This window comes from Suncus etruscus, chromosome 6 (genome assembly GCF_024139225.1).
Source record: "Suncus etruscus isolate mSunEtr1 chromosome 6, mSunEtr1.pri.cur, whole genome shotgun sequence".
NCBI classification, from domain to species: Eukaryota; Metazoa; Chordata; class Mammalia; order Eulipotyphla; family Soricidae; genus Suncus; species Suncus etruscus.
Genome location: NC_064853.1, coordinates 100705595 through 100728015, shown reverse-complemented (window position 1 = coordinate 100728015; position 22421 = coordinate 100705595). Strand labels below are relative to the sequence as shown.

Here is a 22421-nt window from a genome sequence, read left to right as displayed (position 1 = left end):
CTGTCCATCTCCTCCCCATATTTGATAGGATAGGATATTTGTTTCTTATAACAAAATCCTACCAGTGCCTACTATATCTTTGATATTAATGTCTTATATTGTATTCCATTATTGTATTCTGGTCATTGCTTCTTGAGGTGCAGAAACCTCTTAGTTTAATGTAGTCCCATCTGTTTATCTTTGCTTTCACCTGTCAGTGGTGTTTCATCCTTGAAGAGGCTTTAATGTCATAGAGCGTTATCCTCTATGTATCTTATGGACCTGATAGAGTCTGATAGAATGTAAAATAAAAATTCACAAGTGATGAGAACACCCCTTAGATGGATGGGTCTGATGAAGCAGGGTAGTAGCAGAGAAATGATACCAAGCCAGTCAGGAAAGGATGAAAATGGCATTTGTGGCCTTTGCCTCATGCTCTCTCTAGCCCCAGCCAACAGCTAGAACTCCTTCCAAAACCAGGAGGGAGAAGAAGGTTGAGTATACAGGTGGGTATTTTAGATATCAAAGGAAGAGGTTTAGGGAAAGAGGAACTAGGGGGAACGCCTTCCTTTAGGGTTATTAGCTAGGTCTCATCTTATAATAGAGATCTTCAACTCATTTTGCTCTTTCAGGCATGTATTAGGAAAAGATCTGGGGCCGGTGCGGTGGCACTAGAGGTAAGGTGTCTGCCTTGCCAGCACTAGCCTAGGATGAACCGCGGCTCGATCCCCCGGCGTCCCATATGATCCCCCTAAGCCAGGAGCGACTTCTGAGCACATAGCCATGAGTAACCCCTGAGCATCACCGGATGTGGCCCAAAAACCAAAAACCAAAAAAAAAAAAAAAAAAAAAGAGATCTGAGGTCTTTTTTTTTTTTTTGCATTAGCTGACCAATTTTTCCTTCTACCACTTGTTGAAGGGCTTTTCTTGCTATATTTCATAACTTTTGCTCCTTTACTGAAGATAAATTGACCATATAATAGGATATTTAACTCTAGTCCTTTGATCTGAGCGAGTCCTTTTTCCATATTGTTTTAATTACTTCCACTTAATAGTATGGTTTGAAGTTGGAGAAAGTGCTGTCTTCTATCTTTTTCCCTCTCAGGATTGCTTTAGATATTGGGTGTGTATTATTGTTCATATGAGTTTCATGACTATCTGATCTATTTTCTTTGAAAAATGACCTGGATATGCTTATAGATACTACACTGAATTTGTACAGTGCTTTGGGACTATTGCTATTTTAATACTGTTAATTTTCAAATTCCATGAGCAGGGGATGTTTCCATTTCCTCATGTCCACTTTTTATTTCTTGAAATAGTATATTGTAATTTTCTTTGTATAGGTCTTTATTTAAGCTGATTCCAATTCTCTGAGGTACTATTATGAAGAGGATTTTATTTTTAATACCACTATTTGCCATGGAATTTTTCATATTAATTTTGTAGCCTGCTATATATAAATTACTGTTTCTAGAATCTTTTCTGTAGAGATATTAGGGTTTTGTACATAAGTATCATGTCATTCGCAAATAGTGAGAACTTCACTTCTTCCTATCAGGATGTCCTTGATATCTTTTTCTTGCCCAACTGCTATGGCAAGTCATTACTGTTGAGACATTCATTCTCATTAAAGGAAAAAAAGCCATTTTCATTATAAAACAATACACAGCATGCTTACTTTTAAAAACAATATGCAAATAAACTTGTCAAAATACTATACCTTCTTCTCCTTGAACTGGTTCTTCTAAAAGCAACTCTGTCATACATTCCCAGTCTTTTAAAAGTTCTTGAGAGCTCTCCCACAAACTGTCCACCAAGTAAGCTGCATGTTCATGTAACTAAAAATAGCAATTCAAGGTTGAATGAAGAACTGATATATTTTGATTTAATAAACATAATTAAAATGACTTGAACACAATGCTTTCAAGAACAATTTAGACATCTATTTGAACTCACTGTTACTAATACAATATATAGAATCATTTTTTAAAAATTACTATAATAAGGTTAAGTCTCATAGTTTGAGTTGGGAATTGCACTGGTGTCAGGAACATAAGCCTTGACCAAGGTTCATGCTAGCCTGTCAGGGTGCTAGCTTACACTGAACCATCAGGTTGGACTAAGTTTTGCCTGGGGTCCTTTGAGCAAGGAAGCCCTGGGAAAGCCCCCTACTACCAAAAAGCTTCCCCTAGTCCAATTTATCAATACAAGAATACGAAAACAACTAGTTAACAATAATCACAAAATAATCATTTTGATCTAGGTAATTTTTCACTCCTACCTACAGGTTGCCTGTAATTATTATTTTTTTTAAATTACTTTCCTACAAAGTCATATATAAAATTTTGGCACTACCCACCATTTTTTACTTCTCTGTCATCTTTGTCAATAACTAAATATAAAATCCTTCCCACTTTCCTCTTTTCTACTCTCATCTTTACTAAAATTGTGATATATTTGGCATTTAAGTATTCTTTCAAACTTAAAAATTTATCACTATTGTTAACTTCAAAGTGTCTTTTGGGGGGGTGTGTAGTTTGAGGCCACACCCAGCTGTGAGCAGGAGCTAACTCCTGGCTCTGCACTCAGAAATTGCTTCTGGCAGGCTCAGGGCATCATATGGGATGTTGGATCAGTCCTGGGTTGGCCATGGCCAAGGCAAACACCCTACCTCTACTGCTTCGGCCCTCAAAGTGCTTTTTGATTACCAGTTTCAAAGTTACCTGAACACCTAAGTTCTATATCTCAATTGTAGAACTATTCAAATTTGACATTCTTGTTTCTAAAATAGACACCAATGTACATACCCAGGCACACATGCATGTGACACAACACCACCCTAACCCTAACCTCCTTCCAACAATGAAAGGAAAAATTGTGAAGAATCAATTAAAATTAGCAGAACACAGAAAACATAAAAATTAAAAAAAAATCGCTTCTCGGCCTTTTGGCTAAGATCAAGTGTAAAAATTAAAAATTGTTGGGCCAGAGTGGTGGCACAAGGGGTAAGGCGTCTGTCTTGCCTGCGCTAGCCTAGGACAGACCTCGTTTTGATTCCCCAGCATCTCATATGGTCCCCCAAGCCAGGATCGATTTCTGAGTGCATAGCCAAGAGTAACCCCTGAGCATCACTGGGTATGGACCCCCCCCCCAAAAAAAAACAAAAAAGAAAAATTAAAAATTGTTATTACTAACAATAACATGAAATTATTGGCTGAGAAGAGTCTGGTTAGAGACTTTGGTACAGTTGAAGTTAAATGGCAGCTACATAGCCATGTGAATATACTCTGCGGATTAAATACATATTAAAAAAATCTTATTTATAGATTTTTTTTTCACAATAGCAAACAATATGGAACAAGCTTACCTTTCTTTTCTTTCTTTCTTTCTTTTTTTTTTTTTTGGGTCACACCCGTGGCGCTCAGGGGTTACTCCTAGCTCTACACTCAGAAATCACTCCTGGCAGGCTCAGAGGACCATATGGGATGCCAGGATTTGAACTACGGTCCTTCTGCATGCAAGGCAAAAGCCCTATCTCCATGCTATCTCTCCGGCCCCATTTTTTCTAAAGGCTATACATACATGGCTATGTATAATTATAGACTAGGTTAAAAGTTTATATTTACAGTGAGTAAAACCATGTTATTAACACTTTTGGTTTTCAATTATGGCTTATTCCATATAATACTGTTCTCAGATATTTGCACATTTGTTAGCTATATCCAGTCTTCATAACATTTATTTACTTCTAAGCTTATTTATAACTGTCCTGTGCTATTTTGATTAAAGTGTTTGAGGGACAACAATGCTCACTTGATTTCAATCTGAAATGATATACAAAAAATTTCATTTTCCTTTGGTTTGTTTTTGGAGCACACTTGGCTGTTTTCAAGTCTTAATACTGGCTCTGCCCTCAGAGATTACTCCTGGCAGGGATTAGGGGACCCTGTGGTGCTAGGGATCAATACTGGGGCAAATACAACTAAAGCAAGCACTCTACCCACTGTACTATTGCTGTGTCCTTATTTAAAACTTTTTATTGAAGTACTTAATGGTGGCTTTTAAGACTAACATTTTGGGTATAATTTAAAACTTACTCAGAATATCTTAACATACCATTCCATACACCATACAATACCATATCCTATCTATACCATACCCATCACAATTTGTTTTTTAATAAAGCATACTAATACATTGATGTTTACTGTGAACAGTAAATTATAAACATTTTTTTTTTTTTTTTGTTTTTTTGGGTCACACCCGGCGGTGCTCAGGGGTTACTCCTGGCTGTCTGCTCAGAAATAGCTCCTGGCAGGCTCAGGGGACCATATGGGACACCGGGATTCGAACCAACCACCTTTGGTCCTGGATCGGCTGCTTGCAAGGCAAACACCGCTGTGCTATCTCTCCGGGCCCCAAATTATAAACATTTGAATCCCTGTGTTCTGATGGACATTCTCTTTTTAGGGGGCTTCCTTAAGAGTTTTATTTTCAAATATATTTTCCATCAAGATTGTTGGTGCAATTATTTTTATTTATTTTAAAATATTATATATAATATACAAATAGCAATGTAAATATTTTTAAGGTATGACTTAAGTTTTAACTGTCATTCTAAGCTAAGTTCTGCTACTGTTGAATGGGATGAGAGATGGTCCAATGAGAAAGGCACTTGCTTTTGTATGCTGGCAGCATGGTTTCAATTGCAGGCACAACATATGGTACCACCACCAGAGGTGATCCCTGAGTGCAGACAGAGTCAGGAGCTGACAAAGTCTCAAGCATTGCAGGGTGTGGACATCATTCACCCTCCTTTACCTAATCCTTGGCTTCCAAAAAGGTGCTTCCACATCCCCCCAACCCCTTTTTTTGTATTTTGCCAAGCTCAGTAGTGTTCAGAAATCACTCCTGGCAGGCTCGGGACACCAGATAGAATGCTGGGGATCAAACCTGGGTCAGTCGTGTGCAAGGCAAACATCCTACCTGTTGTACTATTGCTCTGGTCCCTCCTTCATTTTTTTCCCCTCATCTATCTTTTTTATATTCCTTGATTTTAATTTTTGGATCATACTTGGCTGTGCTAGGGGAGATCACTCCTGGGGATAGGAGTTGCTGGGGATTGAACTGGCTGGTCTCAGGAATATGCAAGGCTAAGTGCTTTATACTATGTACTTGTCTTTGGCCTCCTTTTCTTTTTTAAATTATATTCACTTTCACTTTGTGAGAATGATCCTCAAAAAATATTGTGCAATACATGCATGGGTAGTAAACTTTCTAATTGTATGAATTTTGGTTAATTTCTCCTTCTAGTTTCTGTTTACATAGCTATCATTCCCAGATAATTTGATTCAAACTCCTTACTAGTTCACATGCTTCATCATTAACAAAACTCAACATTTTGCATATGTTTCTGGAAAACCTTTATGGTTCATTATGTAGTAAAACTTTGGTTTTTGTCCATTCAATTTATTGACTATTTAGGTTATCATTAAATTAATTATTGTGCCACATTTAATCCTGAAATTGTATTTTAAATTTCTAAAAAATATACCATCTTGAATTAGAAAGCCAGTCAAAAAAAAAAAAAAAAAGGGGGGGGGGGGAGCGGAGAGGTGGCGCTAGAGATAAGGTGTCTGCTTTGCAAACACTAACCAAGGAAGGACCACAGTTCGATTCCCCGGTGTCCCATATGGCCCCCCCAAGCCAGGGGTGATTTCTGAGCACTTAGCCAGGAGTAACCCCTGAGCATCAAACGGGTATGGCCCAAAAAACAAAACAAAAAAAATAACAAAAAAAAAAAAAAAAAAAAGCAAGTACAGGTGTGGGTGGTGTGGGGAGGAGGGAGATTTGAGACATTGTTGGTGTGAATGTTGCACTGGTGAATGGGGGGGTGTTCTTTACATAACTGAAATCATACAACTACAATCATATTTGTAATCACGATGTTTAAATAAAGATAAAAAACAAAAAGAAAAAAGAAGGAAAAAAATATACCCTCTTCTATTTCACAATACTTTCTTCCTAGGGCCAGAGAGATAGCACAGTGGTAGGACATTTGCCTTGCACGCAGCCAACCGGGAAGGACCCTGTTCTATTCCTGGCATCCCAGATGGTCCCCCGAGCCTGCCAGGGGGCGATTTCTGAGCATAAAGCCAGGAGTGACCCCAGAGCCAGGAGTGAGTATGGACCAAAAACAAAAAACTAACAATTCTTTCTAGATGTATATAGGTATTAAAAAAGTATTTTTTATCAGTATGTTGGGTGTTCTTTCTAATGATACTGAATTTTCCCTTAAGCATTTGTATTTTCGAGTTTATAAATGTTATTAAGTTTAAACTCAAGAATACAGATATAGGGGCTAGAATGATAGCACAATGAATAGGGCGTTTGACTTGCATGTGGCCAAGCTGGGACAGATCTGTCTTGATCCCAAGCATCTGATAGCCTGCCAGGAGTGATTTCTGAGCATAGGGCCAGGAATAACCCCTGAGCACAGCTGGGTATGGCCCCAAAACAAAACAAAATGAAAAAAAACAAAGAAAAGAACACAGATGAACTAACTGAGGCAATAAAAAAAGGGGGGGGGATACAAATGAAAAAGTTTAATGAAAGAAACTCAAGCTATAAAAAAATACATTATCAAATGGGAGGCTATATTTGCATACAATTAATAAAGGACTGATATTTAAAATCTGTAAATCATTAACAAAACTCAACAAAAGTATATAATGATCCCATCCACAAATGAGGACAGGAGTAAACATACTTTCCAAAAAAAGGCATACAGATGGCAAACAAGCATATAAAATATTCACTCATCATTAATGCAAACTGAAACAACACTGAGTTATCATCTCATGTAAGTGAGGGCACATATCAGAAAGTCTGGAACTAGTGTTGGTAGGGTTGTGGTGAGAAAGGCACCCTCAACTTCAGCTGGTGGGTAAGCTGTCTGATTAAGTCTCTATGGAAAGCAATATGAAGGTTCTCAAAAAAATATGAAGAGAACTTCCATCTGACCCAGAAATACTACTTCTTAGCAACTATCCCAAAACATGAAATATTAATTTGAAAGGATATATGTACATCTAATTCATTAGTACATTTAATATACATTTAGTCTGATATGAAAACAATCTAAACGCCCAACTATGTATTAATGGATCAAAAACTACATATATACAAAGAATGCTAGACAGTTCTAAGAATAAAATCATGTAATTTGAAGAAACTTGGATGGAATCAGAGGATATGCAGAGTGAAGTTAGAATGAAAGGGATAGATACAGAATGATCTGACTCATATGTGGGGTTTACTCAGCAAAGTAATAACGAAGGGTTAAAGGCAGAACAATGAGAGAACAGATCTGCACAATTAATTTAAAAAATGGGGTTTGAAAAGGAGGGCTTGGGGTCATTGGGGGAGAGAAGTGGGTACACTGGTGATGGGATTCTGTTCAAGAGAAAATATCAAACAGTATTGTAAATCACAAAACCTTAATTTAAACAAATATTTTTATTTACAATAACTGCATCTTTAATGACTATATCTTCATTTCCTATACAATTTTTCATTAATTGTTTTCTTCCCTCCCTCCCTCCCTTCCTTCCTTTTTTGTGTTTGGGCCACACCCGGTGACGCTCAGGGGTTACTCCTGGCTATGCACTTAGAAATCTCTCCTGGCTTGGGGGACCATATGAGATACCAAGGGATCTAACCATGGTCAGTCCTAGATTAGCGCATGCAAGGCAAACGCCCTACAGCTTGCACCACTGCTCTGGCCCCCTCTTCATAAATTTCTAAGTTAAGCAGTTTATTCATTCAAGGACTCTTTAGGCTTAATAAATAATATCTGGAATATGCTATTAATAGGAAAAACCGCCATACCATTTCATTTTAGTGTCAGTAGACACACCAGTTTTTTTTTTTTAGAAAAAACGATTATGATAATGCATTATAAAGGTTAATTACATTTAAAAGAAGGATCTATAACTACAGCATATGAAAAAACTGTAGTTTATAGAAATATTCAAATGCTTAAATGTATACTTTTCATTCTTTTTAATTTAATTTTTAAATATAGGAGGCTAATTTAGCCTTTTAACAGGTAAGCAGCTCTAATAAGTAAAAAGACAATTAAAAAAATTATAGTACTGGCCTGGGGAGATAGTACAGCAGGTAGGTGTGCCTGTTGAAATAACTGTTTTCATTCTTTTCAGGATAATTCTTTGATAGTGCAACTGCTTGTGGTTTCTGTTTTCCACAAATTAGCTATCTTCCTGCTGGCCTTAGTGTTAGGAGCTGAAAGCTTGTGATAATTTTTCTGGACCTGTACCACCCCTTCTACTTTGTGTGGATTATTTCCCACATTGGCATTTGCTTGCGGACTCGGACACCCATTTCCCAATCCCTTAGGATTGGGACATGAGGCTTCAGCTGTAGGTGCTAGCCAACCTGGATTCAATCATCACCATAAGTACCACCAGGAGCAGTGATTCTTTTCTTTCTTTTCTTTTCTTTTCTTTTCTTTTCTTTTCTTTTCTTTACTTTTTGTTGTTGCTGTTGTTTTTTTTGGGTCACACCCGGCAGCGCTCAGGGATTCCTCCTGGCTCTATGCTCGGAAATCGCCCCTGGCAAGCACAGGGACCATACATATGGGATGTTGGGATTTGAACCACCATCCTTCTGCATGCGAGGCACATGCCCTGTCTCTATGCTATCTCACCGGCCCCAGGAGCAGTAATTCTTTTTTTCCCTTCGGTTTTTGGGCCACACCCTGTAACGCTCAGGGGTTACTCCTGGCTATGCGCTCAGAAGTCGCTCCTGGCTTGGGGGACCATAAGGGACACTGGGGGATCAAACCGCGGTCCGTCCAAGGCTAGCGCAGGCAAGGCAGGCACCTTACCTCTAGCGCCACCGCCCGACCCCAGGAGCAGTAATTCTTGAGTATAGAGCTAGGAGTAACCCTTGAGCATCACTAGGTGTGAGCCACCCCCACAAAAATTTTTCAGTACTGCAATGCTGTATAAGACAAAAAAATTATTAGCTTATATTCTACTATTGACAAAAACCTTCACATAAATTCATTCAAAAGACTGGGTACTGACTTCACTATCAGGTGACAGATGGAGAGAACTTTTTAAGAAATGAACTTTCTAATATGATTAAATAATATCCAACAACTGCAATGAATTAAATGAAAATCTTTATATATAAAATAAACTTAATAGGTTTTATTAAAAATTTACCTCACTTTCAAGAAAGAAAAGTACAAGCATCCTAATGAGATTGCCATTTGGACTGTTTCTTCCCCTCCTCTTTGCTAATGCTTCTTCTGCCTGTGGGTCATGCCTGCTAAAAAGCCTGGAAATAATAACAACAAAAAATTACAAGTTAAATTGGATTAGAAATGAGTCTATTTCTTCACTATATGAATTGTTTCAGTGATAGAGAAAAACACTAGATGTGATATACATTATAAAGTCCAATCATAAAGTATAATATGAAGCAATACAAATAATATTAAGTATTAATGGAAATGAAATTTGTTAATATTCTCTATGATAGTTATCAGAGTATTTTTATCTCCTTAACTACAGATTCAGTGGATAATAGTATTTAACCAAATGTTTTGCCGACAGTTACAAAATTCCCTAATTCTATTTATTTAAATTTAAAAAAATTTTGGGGTTCGGGGTGGGAGCCCACACTTGATGGTGTTTAGTACTTACTCTTGTCCTGGCTCTGTGACTAATGATCACTCCTCCTGGGCCTGAGTGATCATTATTCTGAAGTGCTATATTCAGTTTCTTATATGGCAATCTAATCTGCTATAGAATCTCTTCTTCCCCCAAATTTCATACTTTGGGGCAAGGTTGCTGGGCCACATTCAGCCGTGCCAACGCTTATTCCTGGCTCTGTGATTATTGACCACTCATAGCAGGTTCAGGGGGAATCATGATGACAGGAATCAAACCAGAGGTGACCACATGCAAGGCAAATACCCTACCACTGTATCTCTCTCTGGTTCAAAATTTCATGCTTTTAAATTTTACTACTCTCTGCCTTTTATTCTTCTCGTAAAACTTTGTGGCAAAACTTTTGAAATATGGGAAGAAAGTGACTTGAAAATTTTTTCAAAGTTTATATATTCTGACAAAACGTAAGTAACACCAAGAATGTGTGTGAGTATATATGTATAGGTATCTGCATGTCATCCTTGTGCAGGGGCCATGCTAATCTCTATAATTTTCCTATTTTAGTATATGTGTGCTGAAGCGAGCACAATATATGCATAGGTATTACACAAAGTAGAAAGAATATTAAAAAAGTAAGACTAATCTCTTTCTCTAGTGAACATAGATAAAACAGTAGACAAATGCTATTCATACCATAAGGAAACAAGTAATTGGGGATGGGAATATAAGCGGGTAAATACAGATATGGAAGTTATAGTAGTGATATAGAACTGTTATTTCATTTGATAAAAAACAAACTAACCACAAAAAATGAATACAGAGAGATTCAGTATTAAGGAAGGGGAGATACATATTGAGAAAATTAAGGTTATCAACTGCACAGATAATAAAATGATTTAATAGAAAGTTATATTTCAGTGGCTTATGGAGGGTAAAACATGAAAAACAGAAGTCCTTTAAAAATAATATATTTAGGGCCCGGAGAGATAGCACAGTGGTAGGGTGTTTGCCTTGTAGCCGATTCAGGACCTATGGTGGTTGGAATCCTGGCATCCTACATGGTTCCCCGTGCCTGCCATAAGCAATTTCTGAGCACAGTAAGGAGTAACCCCTGAGCACTGAAGGGTGTGACCCAAAAAACCAAGTAATAATAATAAATTTATATTTGAAAAGAAAATATATTTGAAGGTTGCATTCATATATGAGTATAGGTACTGAAAAATTAGTTGAGCTTTTCTAATATTTAAATGCAAAATATTTAATGACCTATACAAAATTTTCATTCTCTTGTTCCACCCCTGGTTACCTGAGTACCATTAGGAGTGATCCTTGAGCAAATCTAGGAATAAGCTCAGAGTATGACCCAAAAACAAACAAAATATAAAAACCAAACACCTTAAGTCACAGAATTACTCAATACGAGTTTACTTGTTAAGATCTTTATAAAAAAAGGGCCCGGGGGCCCAGAGAGATAGCATAGCGGTGTTTGCCTTGCAAGCAGCTGATCCAGGACCAAAGGTGGTTGGTTCGAATCCCGGTGTCCCATATGGTCCCCCGTGCCTGCCAGGAGCTATTTCTGAGCAGACAGCCAGGAGTAACCCCTGAGCATCGCCGGGTATGGCCCAAAAACCAAAAAAAAAAAAAAAAAAAAAAAAAAAAAAAAAAAAAAAAAAAGGGCCTGGAGAGATAGCACAGGCATTTGCCTTGCAAGCAGCCGATCCAGGACCTAAGTGGTTGGTTCGAATCCCAGTGTCCGGGCCCGGAGAGATAGTATAGCGGTGTTTGCCTTGCAAGCAGCCGATCCAGGACCAAAGGTGGTTGGTTTGAATCCCGGTGTCCCATATGGTGCCCCGTGCCTGCCAGGAGCTATTTCTGAGCAGACAGCCAGGAGTAACCCCTGAGCATTGCCGGGTATGGCCCAAAAACCAAAAACCAAAAACCAAAAAAAAAAAAAAAAAAAAAAAAAAAAATTCAAACCCATTGCTGGAGCAAGGAGGTAAGGCATTTGCCTTTCATGCAGAAGGTCACTGGTTCAAATCCCGGCATCCCATATGGTCCCCCGAGCCTACCAGGAGTGATTTCTGAGCTTGGAGCTATGAGTAACCTCTGAGCACTGCCGGGTGTGACCCAAAAACCAAAAGAGACTAAAAACCCCCCACAATATTAAGTGGCGGAAGAATGCTCAAAAACATCTTAAGTACTTAACTAAATCTCCAAGGAAAGGTTTTTATTTGCATAGAAATGGATATCAGCATCACAAGGCAATAAAAAACATGGTGGCATTAATTACAGTGCTAATCTATCAGGAATATATCAGGAATACTATACAACATACTCACCACCAGAGTACCAGCATCCTACACCATTGTCTCTGGGTTCTCACCCTGCTCACATACACTCAGTTGATAGGCTAAAGTTTATTAAACTGTGGGTCATGGAACTGATTATGAAGTCATAAAAAAAAAATAGCAGCAGTAACAAATTTCTGAACCACAATATCTAAAAAGTAGTAAAAATCAAAAGCATAATGAATCCTGGATTTGATCCTAGTACTATTTGGTCCTGAGTATTATGTACAACACCTGAGCACTCAGCAATGAGTAGCTCTTGAGTATCAGCCAGTGTGGTCCCAAAATAAAAACAAATTCATCAACCCACTAATATACTGTGAGTCCATGATTTCAATAATACCCAACACTACTTCACATGCCAAATTTAGCATCCAGTGTGTATTGTAACTAGTTGTGTTAGACCAAAAGAACTATAAATATGCACAAGAAGTTTGGTACTCTAAGTCATTCCAACAATAACAAAAGTGGGAAAAAATTTAAATGCTCAACTACAGTAATAAAATGATTATCTCCACTTTCTGCAAAATAAAAAAGATGAGGTCTGCTTTTAAATTAAAATACAATTCTATAAAGTTGAAGAGACAGCTCAGAGAGCTGTAACACATACCTGGAATACACAAGACCTGAATTTAATCCATGAGGGCACATATACACTGCCCACAGTCCCTACAAACTCTACAAATATAAAGGTGAAACTAGGTTTCAGTGATAATTAACTCACTTTTTGTGAAGAAATTCTCCGGCTGCTACAGCAACAGGACGATGAGCTGAGTACACCAAGTGATATACATTTTCACAGTCTTCATTGGAAAGAGCTTCTTCACTTCCACTGAAAATTTCAAAAAATAACATCTTAACCAAAACAAATGTTTTCAGTTCTATCACTGTTAAATTTTGTCAAAGTTCGTATATTAGGCCAAGGTATACTAAATTACTTTTTAATCAAAAAATAAAATAGAGATCAAAACCAGAAGTGCTGGGTCCTTGAATCAAAGATCAAACTCAGGACTTGGAGCCAAAGAAAAAATAGCTTGTACGGTACTTGTCTTGTATGTAACCAACACAGGTTGATCCCCAGTTTCATATAGTCTCCTGAGCATGGTAAGGAGTAATACCTAAACATAGAGCATAAGTACTGATCATTTTAGGATGCCACCAGAATAAAAAAACAAACAAAATATCAGGGTTCAAACACACTAGAAATGTATGTGCTCTCTTGAGAGTCCAAACACTTCATTTTCTTTTTCTTTTTTTTGGTTTTTGGGCCACACCTGTGTGATGCTCAGGGGTTACTCCTGGCTATGCGCTCAGAAATCGCCCCTGGCTTGGGTGGGACCATATGGGACGCCGGGGGATCGAACCGTGGTCCTGATCCTTGGCTAGCGCTTACAAGGCAGATACCTTACCTCTAGCGCCACCTTCCCGGCCCCTAAACACTTCATTTTCAATTTATCACAATATTGTAGTATTATTTAGTTTTTTCTACGTGAATTAATTTTTTAACAACTACTTCTTTACTAACACATATTTTTCATTTTCCCATTCTTGTTCTCCTTTTCAAAAAATTTAAATTTGGGCCACATAGACAATATAGTGGGTAAGAAACTTGAGTTACATATAGTCAACCAACTTTTTTTTTTTTTTTCGGTTTTTGGGCCACACCTGATGATGCTCAGGGGTTACTCCTGGCTATGTGCTCAAAAATCGTTCCTGGCTTGCGGGACCATATAGGACGCCAGGATATCAAACTGGGGTTCCCCCTAGGTTAATGTGTACAAGGCAAATGACCTACTGCTTGTGCCACTGCTCCAGCTCCCTAGTCAACCAACTTTTGATCACCAGCACCCCACATGATCCCTTCAGCATGCCATCAGTGATACCAGAGCACAGAGCTAGGAATAAGCTCTGAGTACTGCTGGGTTTGGCCCATAAATGATCTGGTGGTGGTTGGGGAACAAGTAGTGCCAAACTAAATTCAGGGTCTTACACATGGTAGGCATGTACTTTATACATCTTGAGTTCCTTCTCTAACCATATTATTTTTTATGTTTTAGCCATTTAAATTTGAGCCATTCATAATTTTTTCAAATGTCATCATTTCTTGACTTTTAATATACATTAAAATGTCTAACTACAGATTAATAACTGGTTTGAATTCATGGACTATACACGGTTTTGATAAAGAATGCAATTTATTCAGTGTTTGCCAGAATCAGGGGCCAGAGTGATATTACAGAAGAGAGGGCATTTGTTGTTAAACTGGGTTCAATATCTGAAAACCCAGATGGTCCCCAAGTCTGCCTGGAGAGATTCTTGAGCACAGAGACAGGAGTAAACAGTGAGCATTATTGGATGTGGCCGAAAAACCAAAACAAAAACAAAATTGGGGGACCAGAATCAATATTTTTGCACATAGATTATACCTAGGGTTTTTTTTTGAGGGGGGATCAAAGCTCTAATAAATAAATCATTATTATTAAAAATCTTTTTTTTTATTTTAAGTTTTGTTTTTGGGCCACACCCAGTGATGTTCAGGGGTTATATCTGGCTATGCACTAAGAAAGCTCTCCCAGCTTTGACTGGGAACCATCTGGGATACTGGGAATCAAAACTGGATTGGCTACATGTAAGGCAAGAGCTACGTCAACTGCCCTCCTTTTATTCATTTTATAGCATCCTCCAGTAGCCTATTTGAAAAACGTCTAGGGGTTTTCCTTCCAAGTCTTCTCTTACAATTTTCCTTTTAATAGGAAGTTATGTTACTTTACTGGCAATCTTCTGAACTTGATAAAAGAAATGTTATATAGAGAAATCAGGGAATAGGCCATGTAAAAAACAATTTATCTCAAATCTAGTCTTAAAACATACAAGTATCATCAGAGAAGGGGTCAATATCAGATATACAAGGAACTGGTAGAACTTAAATAAAATCCAGGGCCCGAGAGAGCACAGTGGTAAGACATTTGCCTTGCATGCAACCAACACAGGACAGATGGCGGTTAGAATCTCGGCATCCCATATGGTCCCCTGAGCCTGCTAGGGGCAATTTCTGAGCAGAGCCAGGAGTAACCCCTGAGCATGACCGGATGTGACCCCCCCCCCCAAAAAAGAAAGAAAATCCAATCATATAAGTAAATAGGAAGAAAAGATAAACAAAAAACTTCCTCAAAGAAAAAATACAGATGGCAAAAGGTATAGGAAAAGATGTTCTATTTCATTAATCATAGGGTGCAATCTTCCTGGCTGAAAAACAACTTGGCTCTTCCACTATGCTCCAAAAGAAAATAATGGTTTCTGGTACTTCCCAGAAGTCTGGTCTTGGCTGATACCTCTGTGGTATTTGCAAAAAGGTGAAGTAAGGGTGGAGTGGCAGTTGAACATGTGCGCAGATTCTCCTTTCTGCATGAAGCACAGCAGCTGAACACCTCTTTCTACATATTTCAACAGAAAGAGCGCAGTTCTGCTATTGAAATCAAATAATATGTACAGCTAGATCCTCTCAGGTAAGACTAGACTACAGGAATGAAACTCTGAAAAAGGACAATGAAGAGTGGTACTGGAAAAACCAGCATCCCAGACCGATCTTCCTTGCAGATAAATAGCCCAGTTCCTCCACTAAGCCCAGCTTGTCTGGTCATGAATGACACCTCTGGCATTTGCAGAAAGGCCCCATCGGGTCAGATCACTACCCCCTTTTAAAATATAAATTAATTTCTCCCTCCCTCCCCCTCCTCCTCTTCCTTCTCTCTCCTCTCCTCTCTTCTCCTCTCCTCTCCTCTCCTCTCCTCTCCTCCTCTCTCCCTCCCTCCCTCCCCCTCCCTCCCTCCCTCCCTCCCTCCCTCCCTCCCTCCCTCCCCCCCCCTCCCTCCCTCCCCCCCCCCCCCCCCCCCCCTCTCTCTCTCTCTCTCTCTCTCTCTCTCTCTCTCTCTCTCTCTTCGGTTTTTGGATCACACCTAGCACCGCTCAAGGGTTACTTTTGGCTCTGCACCCAGAAATCGCTCCTGGCAGAGCTGGGAAATCGGGTCAGATCACTACCCCTTTTAAAAATATAAATTAATTTCTCTCTCTCTCCCTCCCCTCCCTCCCTCCCTCCTTCTCTCTCTCCAACCCCCTGGTTTTTGGATCACACCTAGCACCGCTCAGGGGTTACTTTTGGCTCTGCACCCAGAAATCGCTCCTGGCAGACCTGGGAAACCACCTGGCAGACTCGGGAAACCACCGTCTGTCCTGGGTCGAATGCATTCAAGGCAAACACCCCACCACTGTGCTATCTCTCCGGCCCTATAAATTTCTTTATTTAAAGACAATGTATCATAGTTGAAATAGTTGATCATAATATATAAAATTATAAAATATAAATATATATATATAAAATAGAAAATATAAATTTTTGAAAATAATTATATCCACTAGATCATTAAGTCACTGTCAGAAGGTTTAGTAGTTGCTAAACCTTGTTGCTAGTTGATCATTGTTACTTCTTTTGTTTCTGAACATTAGATGATTTCAAATACACATCATCTAAGTTGGTGTGTTCCTACTGGGATGACAATATTTTAAAAAAATGAAGGTGTCGCACAACTGCTAATACTGTGGCTTTTGTGAGGAGTGTTTTCAGCTGTCAGGGATTCCTAAAGTACAGGAAGGCAGGTGGTGGATGTCTGCATTAACTCCAACAAAGTCCTGGTAATGCCAGTCCACATACTGGCAAACCTGGAGTTTTTGGCCAGAGTGGTTTCTCTGTAGAGACCCACACATGAGTTAAGCACAGCGATTTGCAAAGCGTGATTGTGGATGATGGATGCAGTAGGTGTGATTTCAGCAAGGTAAAAACTTGGCTTGCCCTCTCCTCCTAAGACTGCCAGCTTTAAGCTGTATGGCCATTGAATCCTTAATTTTTCATGAGATGATTTATATCTCTTTTGAGATCAGAGTAAATCTACGGAGCTGGCTGAATGACAATTGTGTTTGTCATAAAATACATATACTTTCTGCACGAACTACAGCAGCCCAACACCACCCACTACACCTTCTGACAGTAATGTCTCAGCTCCACAAATTAATCTTATCCAAGCCCACCAAATCTCTCTTAGGCCTGTAAATCCTGGAGCAAGTGGCCACACATTGCCGTGTGACTCTTCAATATTTTATAGTAGTGCCATCCCAGTAGTATTTTCTGTGATACTTCACAGAGAATCTCATGGGAATCTTATTAGTAATTTACCAAGCTCAGTGAGCCCAAACAGTAACACAGAAAGCTCAATGAGCACCAACTACAGCCCAGCAAATCCTTAGACACTACCTTTAATAATACCATGGAGAGCTATAACAATAAGTTCAAACTGATCCTGTTGATTTAAATTTTGATAATTCCATTTGCATGTAACAAAAGTATAAAGTAAATTTCTTTGTGCCTGCATGGAGGCAGACTATGATGGGATTGGGGTTTGAACATTTAGTACCTTCAATGACTGTATTATGAATAACTTGGTAAATCACGATAATATAAAAATTGGAAAAATAATAAAGGGTTCTGTAAAGCCAAAGGAAAAAAGCAAACAAAATCTCTATAATAAGATCTCTTACACCACAGGAAATAGCACATATCAGAAAGAATAAGAACAACCAGTCTGACATGGATGCAAGGAGAAAGGGACTGACAGTTACTGCTGGTGGTAATGTAGACTGGTGCAGCCTCTCTGGAAAATAATATGGACATTATGCAAAAACCTTTCAAATTACGCTTTCATTTGACCCAGCAATATGCTCCTGGAAATAAACCATAAGAAACCAAAAACACAATGTAAAAAAGCCCTCTGCACTCACAGAGTCCATCTAAAAAACAATCTAAGTGCCTGAGAACAGATGAGTGACTAAAGAAACTGTGGTACCTCTACATAATGGAATACTATGCAGCTGTTAGGAAAAAATGAAGTAATGAAATTTGCATATACATGGATGGATAGGAAGAGTATTATGCTGAGTAAACTAAGAGGGAGACGGATAGACATAGAATGATCACACTTGGGTGGAATATTAGAATAAAGATAGTATATTAATAATACCCAAAGACAACAGAGATGAGGGCAGGAGAACTGGCCCATGGGAAGAAGTTTGCCACTAAAAGGGGTGGGGAGAATGCAAATAGGACAGAAAAAGGACCATTATGACAATATTTAGAAATGATCACTCTAGAAAAGAACTGGGTGCTAAGAGGAGGTAAAGTGATATGCATATATTCTTTAAGTAACAGTTCTTAAATCACAGTGCTGAGAGAGAGAGAGAGAGAGAGAGAGAATAAAAACTAACCATCAACAACTTCTTAACTGTATCTCATGGTGACTCAAAAAAAAAAAAAAAAGCCAACAGAACAGTATGATGAGACTTTTTAAGTGATACATTAGGGTCATCAATAATGCCGGGCAAAAGATAAAGATAAGTCAAACATTCAAAAATTATACTTACTGAAGTATCAGAGTGACCAATCGAATAGCTTCCACAGCAACATCATATTCCTTATCAAGTGTCATTGACACAATGCGGTCCTGGAAAAAAAAGTTAAAAATCAATTTTTTAGCATAAATTAAATCAGGAAGCATATTAAGTGTGTCTTTTGGAGAGTGCATACAAACCAACAAAAGACTAAATGAAAAGCTTACCAATTTGTGGGGGAAAACTCAAGGGGTTGGCCATACTCAGCAGTATTCGGGTTATTCCTGGCTCTGCATTAAGGAATCACTCCTAGAGTGCTCAGGGGACCATGCAAAGCAAGAGCCTTACCTGCTGCACTAACAAACCAGCACTAGCTTTTCTCTTAAAACCTTATCATTGTCCTACTTAAAAATAAATAAATAAATAAATAAAGCGGGAGATACAATAAAATAGATCCTATATTTTGACAACCCCTTCACTCAAACAAGCAAACCATATTTACAAAATTAATATAACTGTAATAAGCTTTAAAACAACTTAGACAAGCAGAATAACTCTATTAAAGCTAGTAAATAATACCTCTCTTATAAAGGAAATTCAATCATCCTTTTCATATAGGTTTACTTTAAAATGGCATTCTCTAAACTGCCATTTTTGTTTTGTTTTATTTTGTTTTTGGGTCACACCCGGTGGCACATAGGGGTTACTCCTGACACTGCACTCAGAAATTGCCCCTAGATGGCTCAGGGGGCCCATATGAGATGCTGGGAATCAGACCACCGTCTGTCCTGGATTGGCAGTGTGCAAGGCAAATGTCCTACTGCTATGCTATCTCTCTGGCCTATAAACTACCATTTTTAATGTGAAAATATAATAAGCTACATATTTTTGTTGCTTACCTTAAAACGATTAGTAAACAGCTCCAATTTGGGAAATAATTCTCTATTGGTATATAGACTCTGGAGAGCTTTCAAACACTTCAGCCTGACTTCTCCTTGCTTTAGAAATACAATTAAAAAAAATTAGTCAACTTCATGCCACAAAGGTGAAAATATCATTAAATCTTTATGAAAGTTAGACTAATTTTCCTTAACCATTCTATCTACTTCATATTGCAATTCAATATAGGATGGAACTGAGTAAATGTAGAGATAGTTACATTTATAGTTAATGAAAAACACACTGAAAATCCTTAAGTGATTTTAGAGTGAACTATACTTTTTTGGGAGGGGCCACACTGGTGATGCTCAAGGGTTACTCTTGGCTATGTGTTCAGAAATCGCCCCTGGCTTGGGGGCCATATGGGACACCATATTGAACTGCGGTCCATCCTAGGTTAGCGTGTACAAGGCAAATGCCCTACAGCCTGCACCATTGTTCCAGCCCCTACTTTTTTTTTGACCCCATTATTATCTCTTTCATCATAGTCTATTGATGTTAAAAAATTGTATTTTGAGATTCTTTTTGTTTTTGGACCACACCTGGCAGTGCTCAGGGGACTATATTGGGTTCATGAGATCAATCCTAGGTTGGTCACATGCAAGATAAATGCCCTACTCTCTGTACTATCTATCAACAGGCCCTGGCAAGTATTTTGCTTTTCAAATTGAATTACTGTGAATTATGGTTAGAAAGTATTTAAGACTGAGGTTCATGTGTACATCATTCCAACACAGAACACTTCCCAGTGTCTACTTCCCTCTCACACTATCTGCAGTTTCCCTTCTACCTATCCAGCTTCCCTCTGTGCAGGCACTTTACTCCCTTCAATATTTATTCACTCCCCCTAACCCTGCAAGCTTCTGACTAAAGACCAGTTCTCCTCTATTGCCATTGAGTAATCAATATTGTCCTAGGAAGTTTTATATCCCACATAAGGGAAATCATGAGTCTTTTTGTCTGCCTCATTTCATGCAACATGATGCCCTTCAGATCCATACACATTGTAGCAAATTGCATGACTTAATATTTTATTACAAACAAGTAAAAAAATAAATCCTATTTTGTACACACACACACACACACACACACACACACACACACACACACACACACTATAGTTTCTTTATCCACTTTATATTTGTGGACATTTGGATTGTTCCCAAATTTTGACTATAGTATATGTAGAGCTACAGTGAACATAGGACTACAGATGTCTTTTCAGTATTATGTGTTTGGGCCTTGGGGTATATTACCAGGGTGGAATTGTTGAGTCAAGTATAAGTTCAATTTCTAGGTTATTTTTTTTTGAATTACCAAAATGTCTTCCAAAATCTCTGAACTAGTCAACATTCCCACCAGGCAAATGATAGTCCCTTTACCCTCACCTTACATCCTTGCCAACACTGATTATTCTTTTTGATAAGTGCCTATCTCTGTGGTGTGAAATAATATCTCGTTGTTTTTGTTTGTATTTCCCTGCTAATTAGTAATAAATACACTTTTTTTCCTGGGGCTGGAGTGATAGCACAGTAGGTAGGACATTTGTCTTGCACATAGCCAACCTGGGTTCAATCTCTAGCATCTCATATGGTTCTGCATTCAGAAATCACTGCTGATGGGCTTGGAGAGCCAGATGTGACACCCCCCCCAAAACAAAAAACAAAAAAAAGAAAGAAATTTACTGAATGAAAGAAATTTCCAACCTGTAGTCCACTACCCAACACAATTCTCATTTATATGGGAGGAAGGGATAAAAACACGCTAAGACAAAAAAGAAGTTGCAACATTAACCAAACCAATTCTAAATGAAGTACTCAAAGGCCACTTCCATAAACCAAATAACTACTTGTAACAACAACAATCCTACACAATATACTGGCACAATAGTTCTTTCTGTTAATAGTGTCCTCCAACGCCAATGAACTAAATTCTCCCATCATAAAAGCACAGAGTAGAGGTTTGGATCAGGAAACAAAACTCAACCAATTGCTGCTTACAGGAAGCACACATGAAATCTCAGGATAGACACAGGCTTAAAGGATGGAAAACAATTATACAAGCCACTGAAAAGGAAAAAAACAACAACAAAAAAAGCTGAGTCAGCCATACTTATTATATCAGACCAAAATGCATTCAAGCAATCAGAGACTAGGATAGACACTACTTATTGGTCAGAGGAACAACAGATCAAGAAGTACTACCTCTAATCAACATATTTATACCATATGTTGGGTCAGCAAAGTATGTAAGGCTTTTGCTCACAAACCAATAAAAGCACATAGATGGATACATGATAGTAGTGGGAGATTTCTCCTTAAACTCTCACCACTGGATAGATTCACTAGGCAGAACATAAGCAAGGATATAAAAGCCCTAAATAAGAAATTAGAAATACTGGGGCTAATGGATTTATAAAGGGCCTTCAATCCTCAAAAAGTTGAATATACATTCTTCTCTGATGCACATTGAATGTTCTCTAGAATAGATCATATTTTAGGACTTAAGTCTAACTTACAAACATTCACAAGCCTAAGAATCATATCAAATATTCTATAAGACCACAAACCATAGAGATAGAGATTGTAATGTGAAGATGTGGAGGGTCAGAGTGATAGCATAGCAAACTCAAGTTCAGTCCCTGACACCTCATAGGAACCCAGGAGCCTTCCAGGAGTAATTTCTGAGTGCATGGCCAGGAGTAACCCCTGAGAGTGGCCAGATATGGCCAAAAAACCAAACACACAAATACAAGATGTGGAGAAACTTAACATCTGAGGATTGAACAACATGATGCTTAATATCAGCTGGATCAAAGAAGTCAAGGAAGAAATAGAGATTCCTTGAGACTAATGATAATGAAGATATAATTTATCAAAACCTATGGACACAGCAAAAGAAAGGGGAAATTCATAATGATACAGGCCCACAGAAAGAAAAAAAATAAAATTAACAACATAAAGGCATGCTTTAAATATCTGAAAAACCAACAATTAAGAAACCCAAACACTTATAG

The 22421-nt window shown here is 38.3% G+C and overlaps 1 protein-coding gene and 1 pseudogene across 1 annotated transcript in view; both read right to left on the bottom strand.

The window, feature by feature from the left end:
- Positions 1 to 22421, bottom strand: part of STAG1 (stromal antigen 1) — a 363983-nt gene that overhangs the window by 85485 nt on the left and 256077 nt on the right. Inside the window, exons 11-15 of the mRNA XM_049775919.1 lie at positions 19366 to 19464; positions 18500 to 18579; positions 12756 to 12863; positions 9234 to 9348; positions 1703 to 1820 (exon numbers count right to left, since the gene is read on the bottom strand). Coding sequence (XP_049631876.1) covers positions 1703 to 1820; positions 9234 to 9348; positions 12756 to 12863; positions 18500 to 18579; positions 19366 to 19464 — 520 coding nt within the window. The remainder of the gene's footprint in view (positions 1 to 1702; positions 1821 to 9233; positions 9349 to 12755; positions 12864 to 18499; positions 18580 to 19365; positions 19465 to 22421) is intronic.
- On the bottom strand, positions 10160 to 10272 carry LOC126012403 (uncharacterized; annotated as a pseudogene).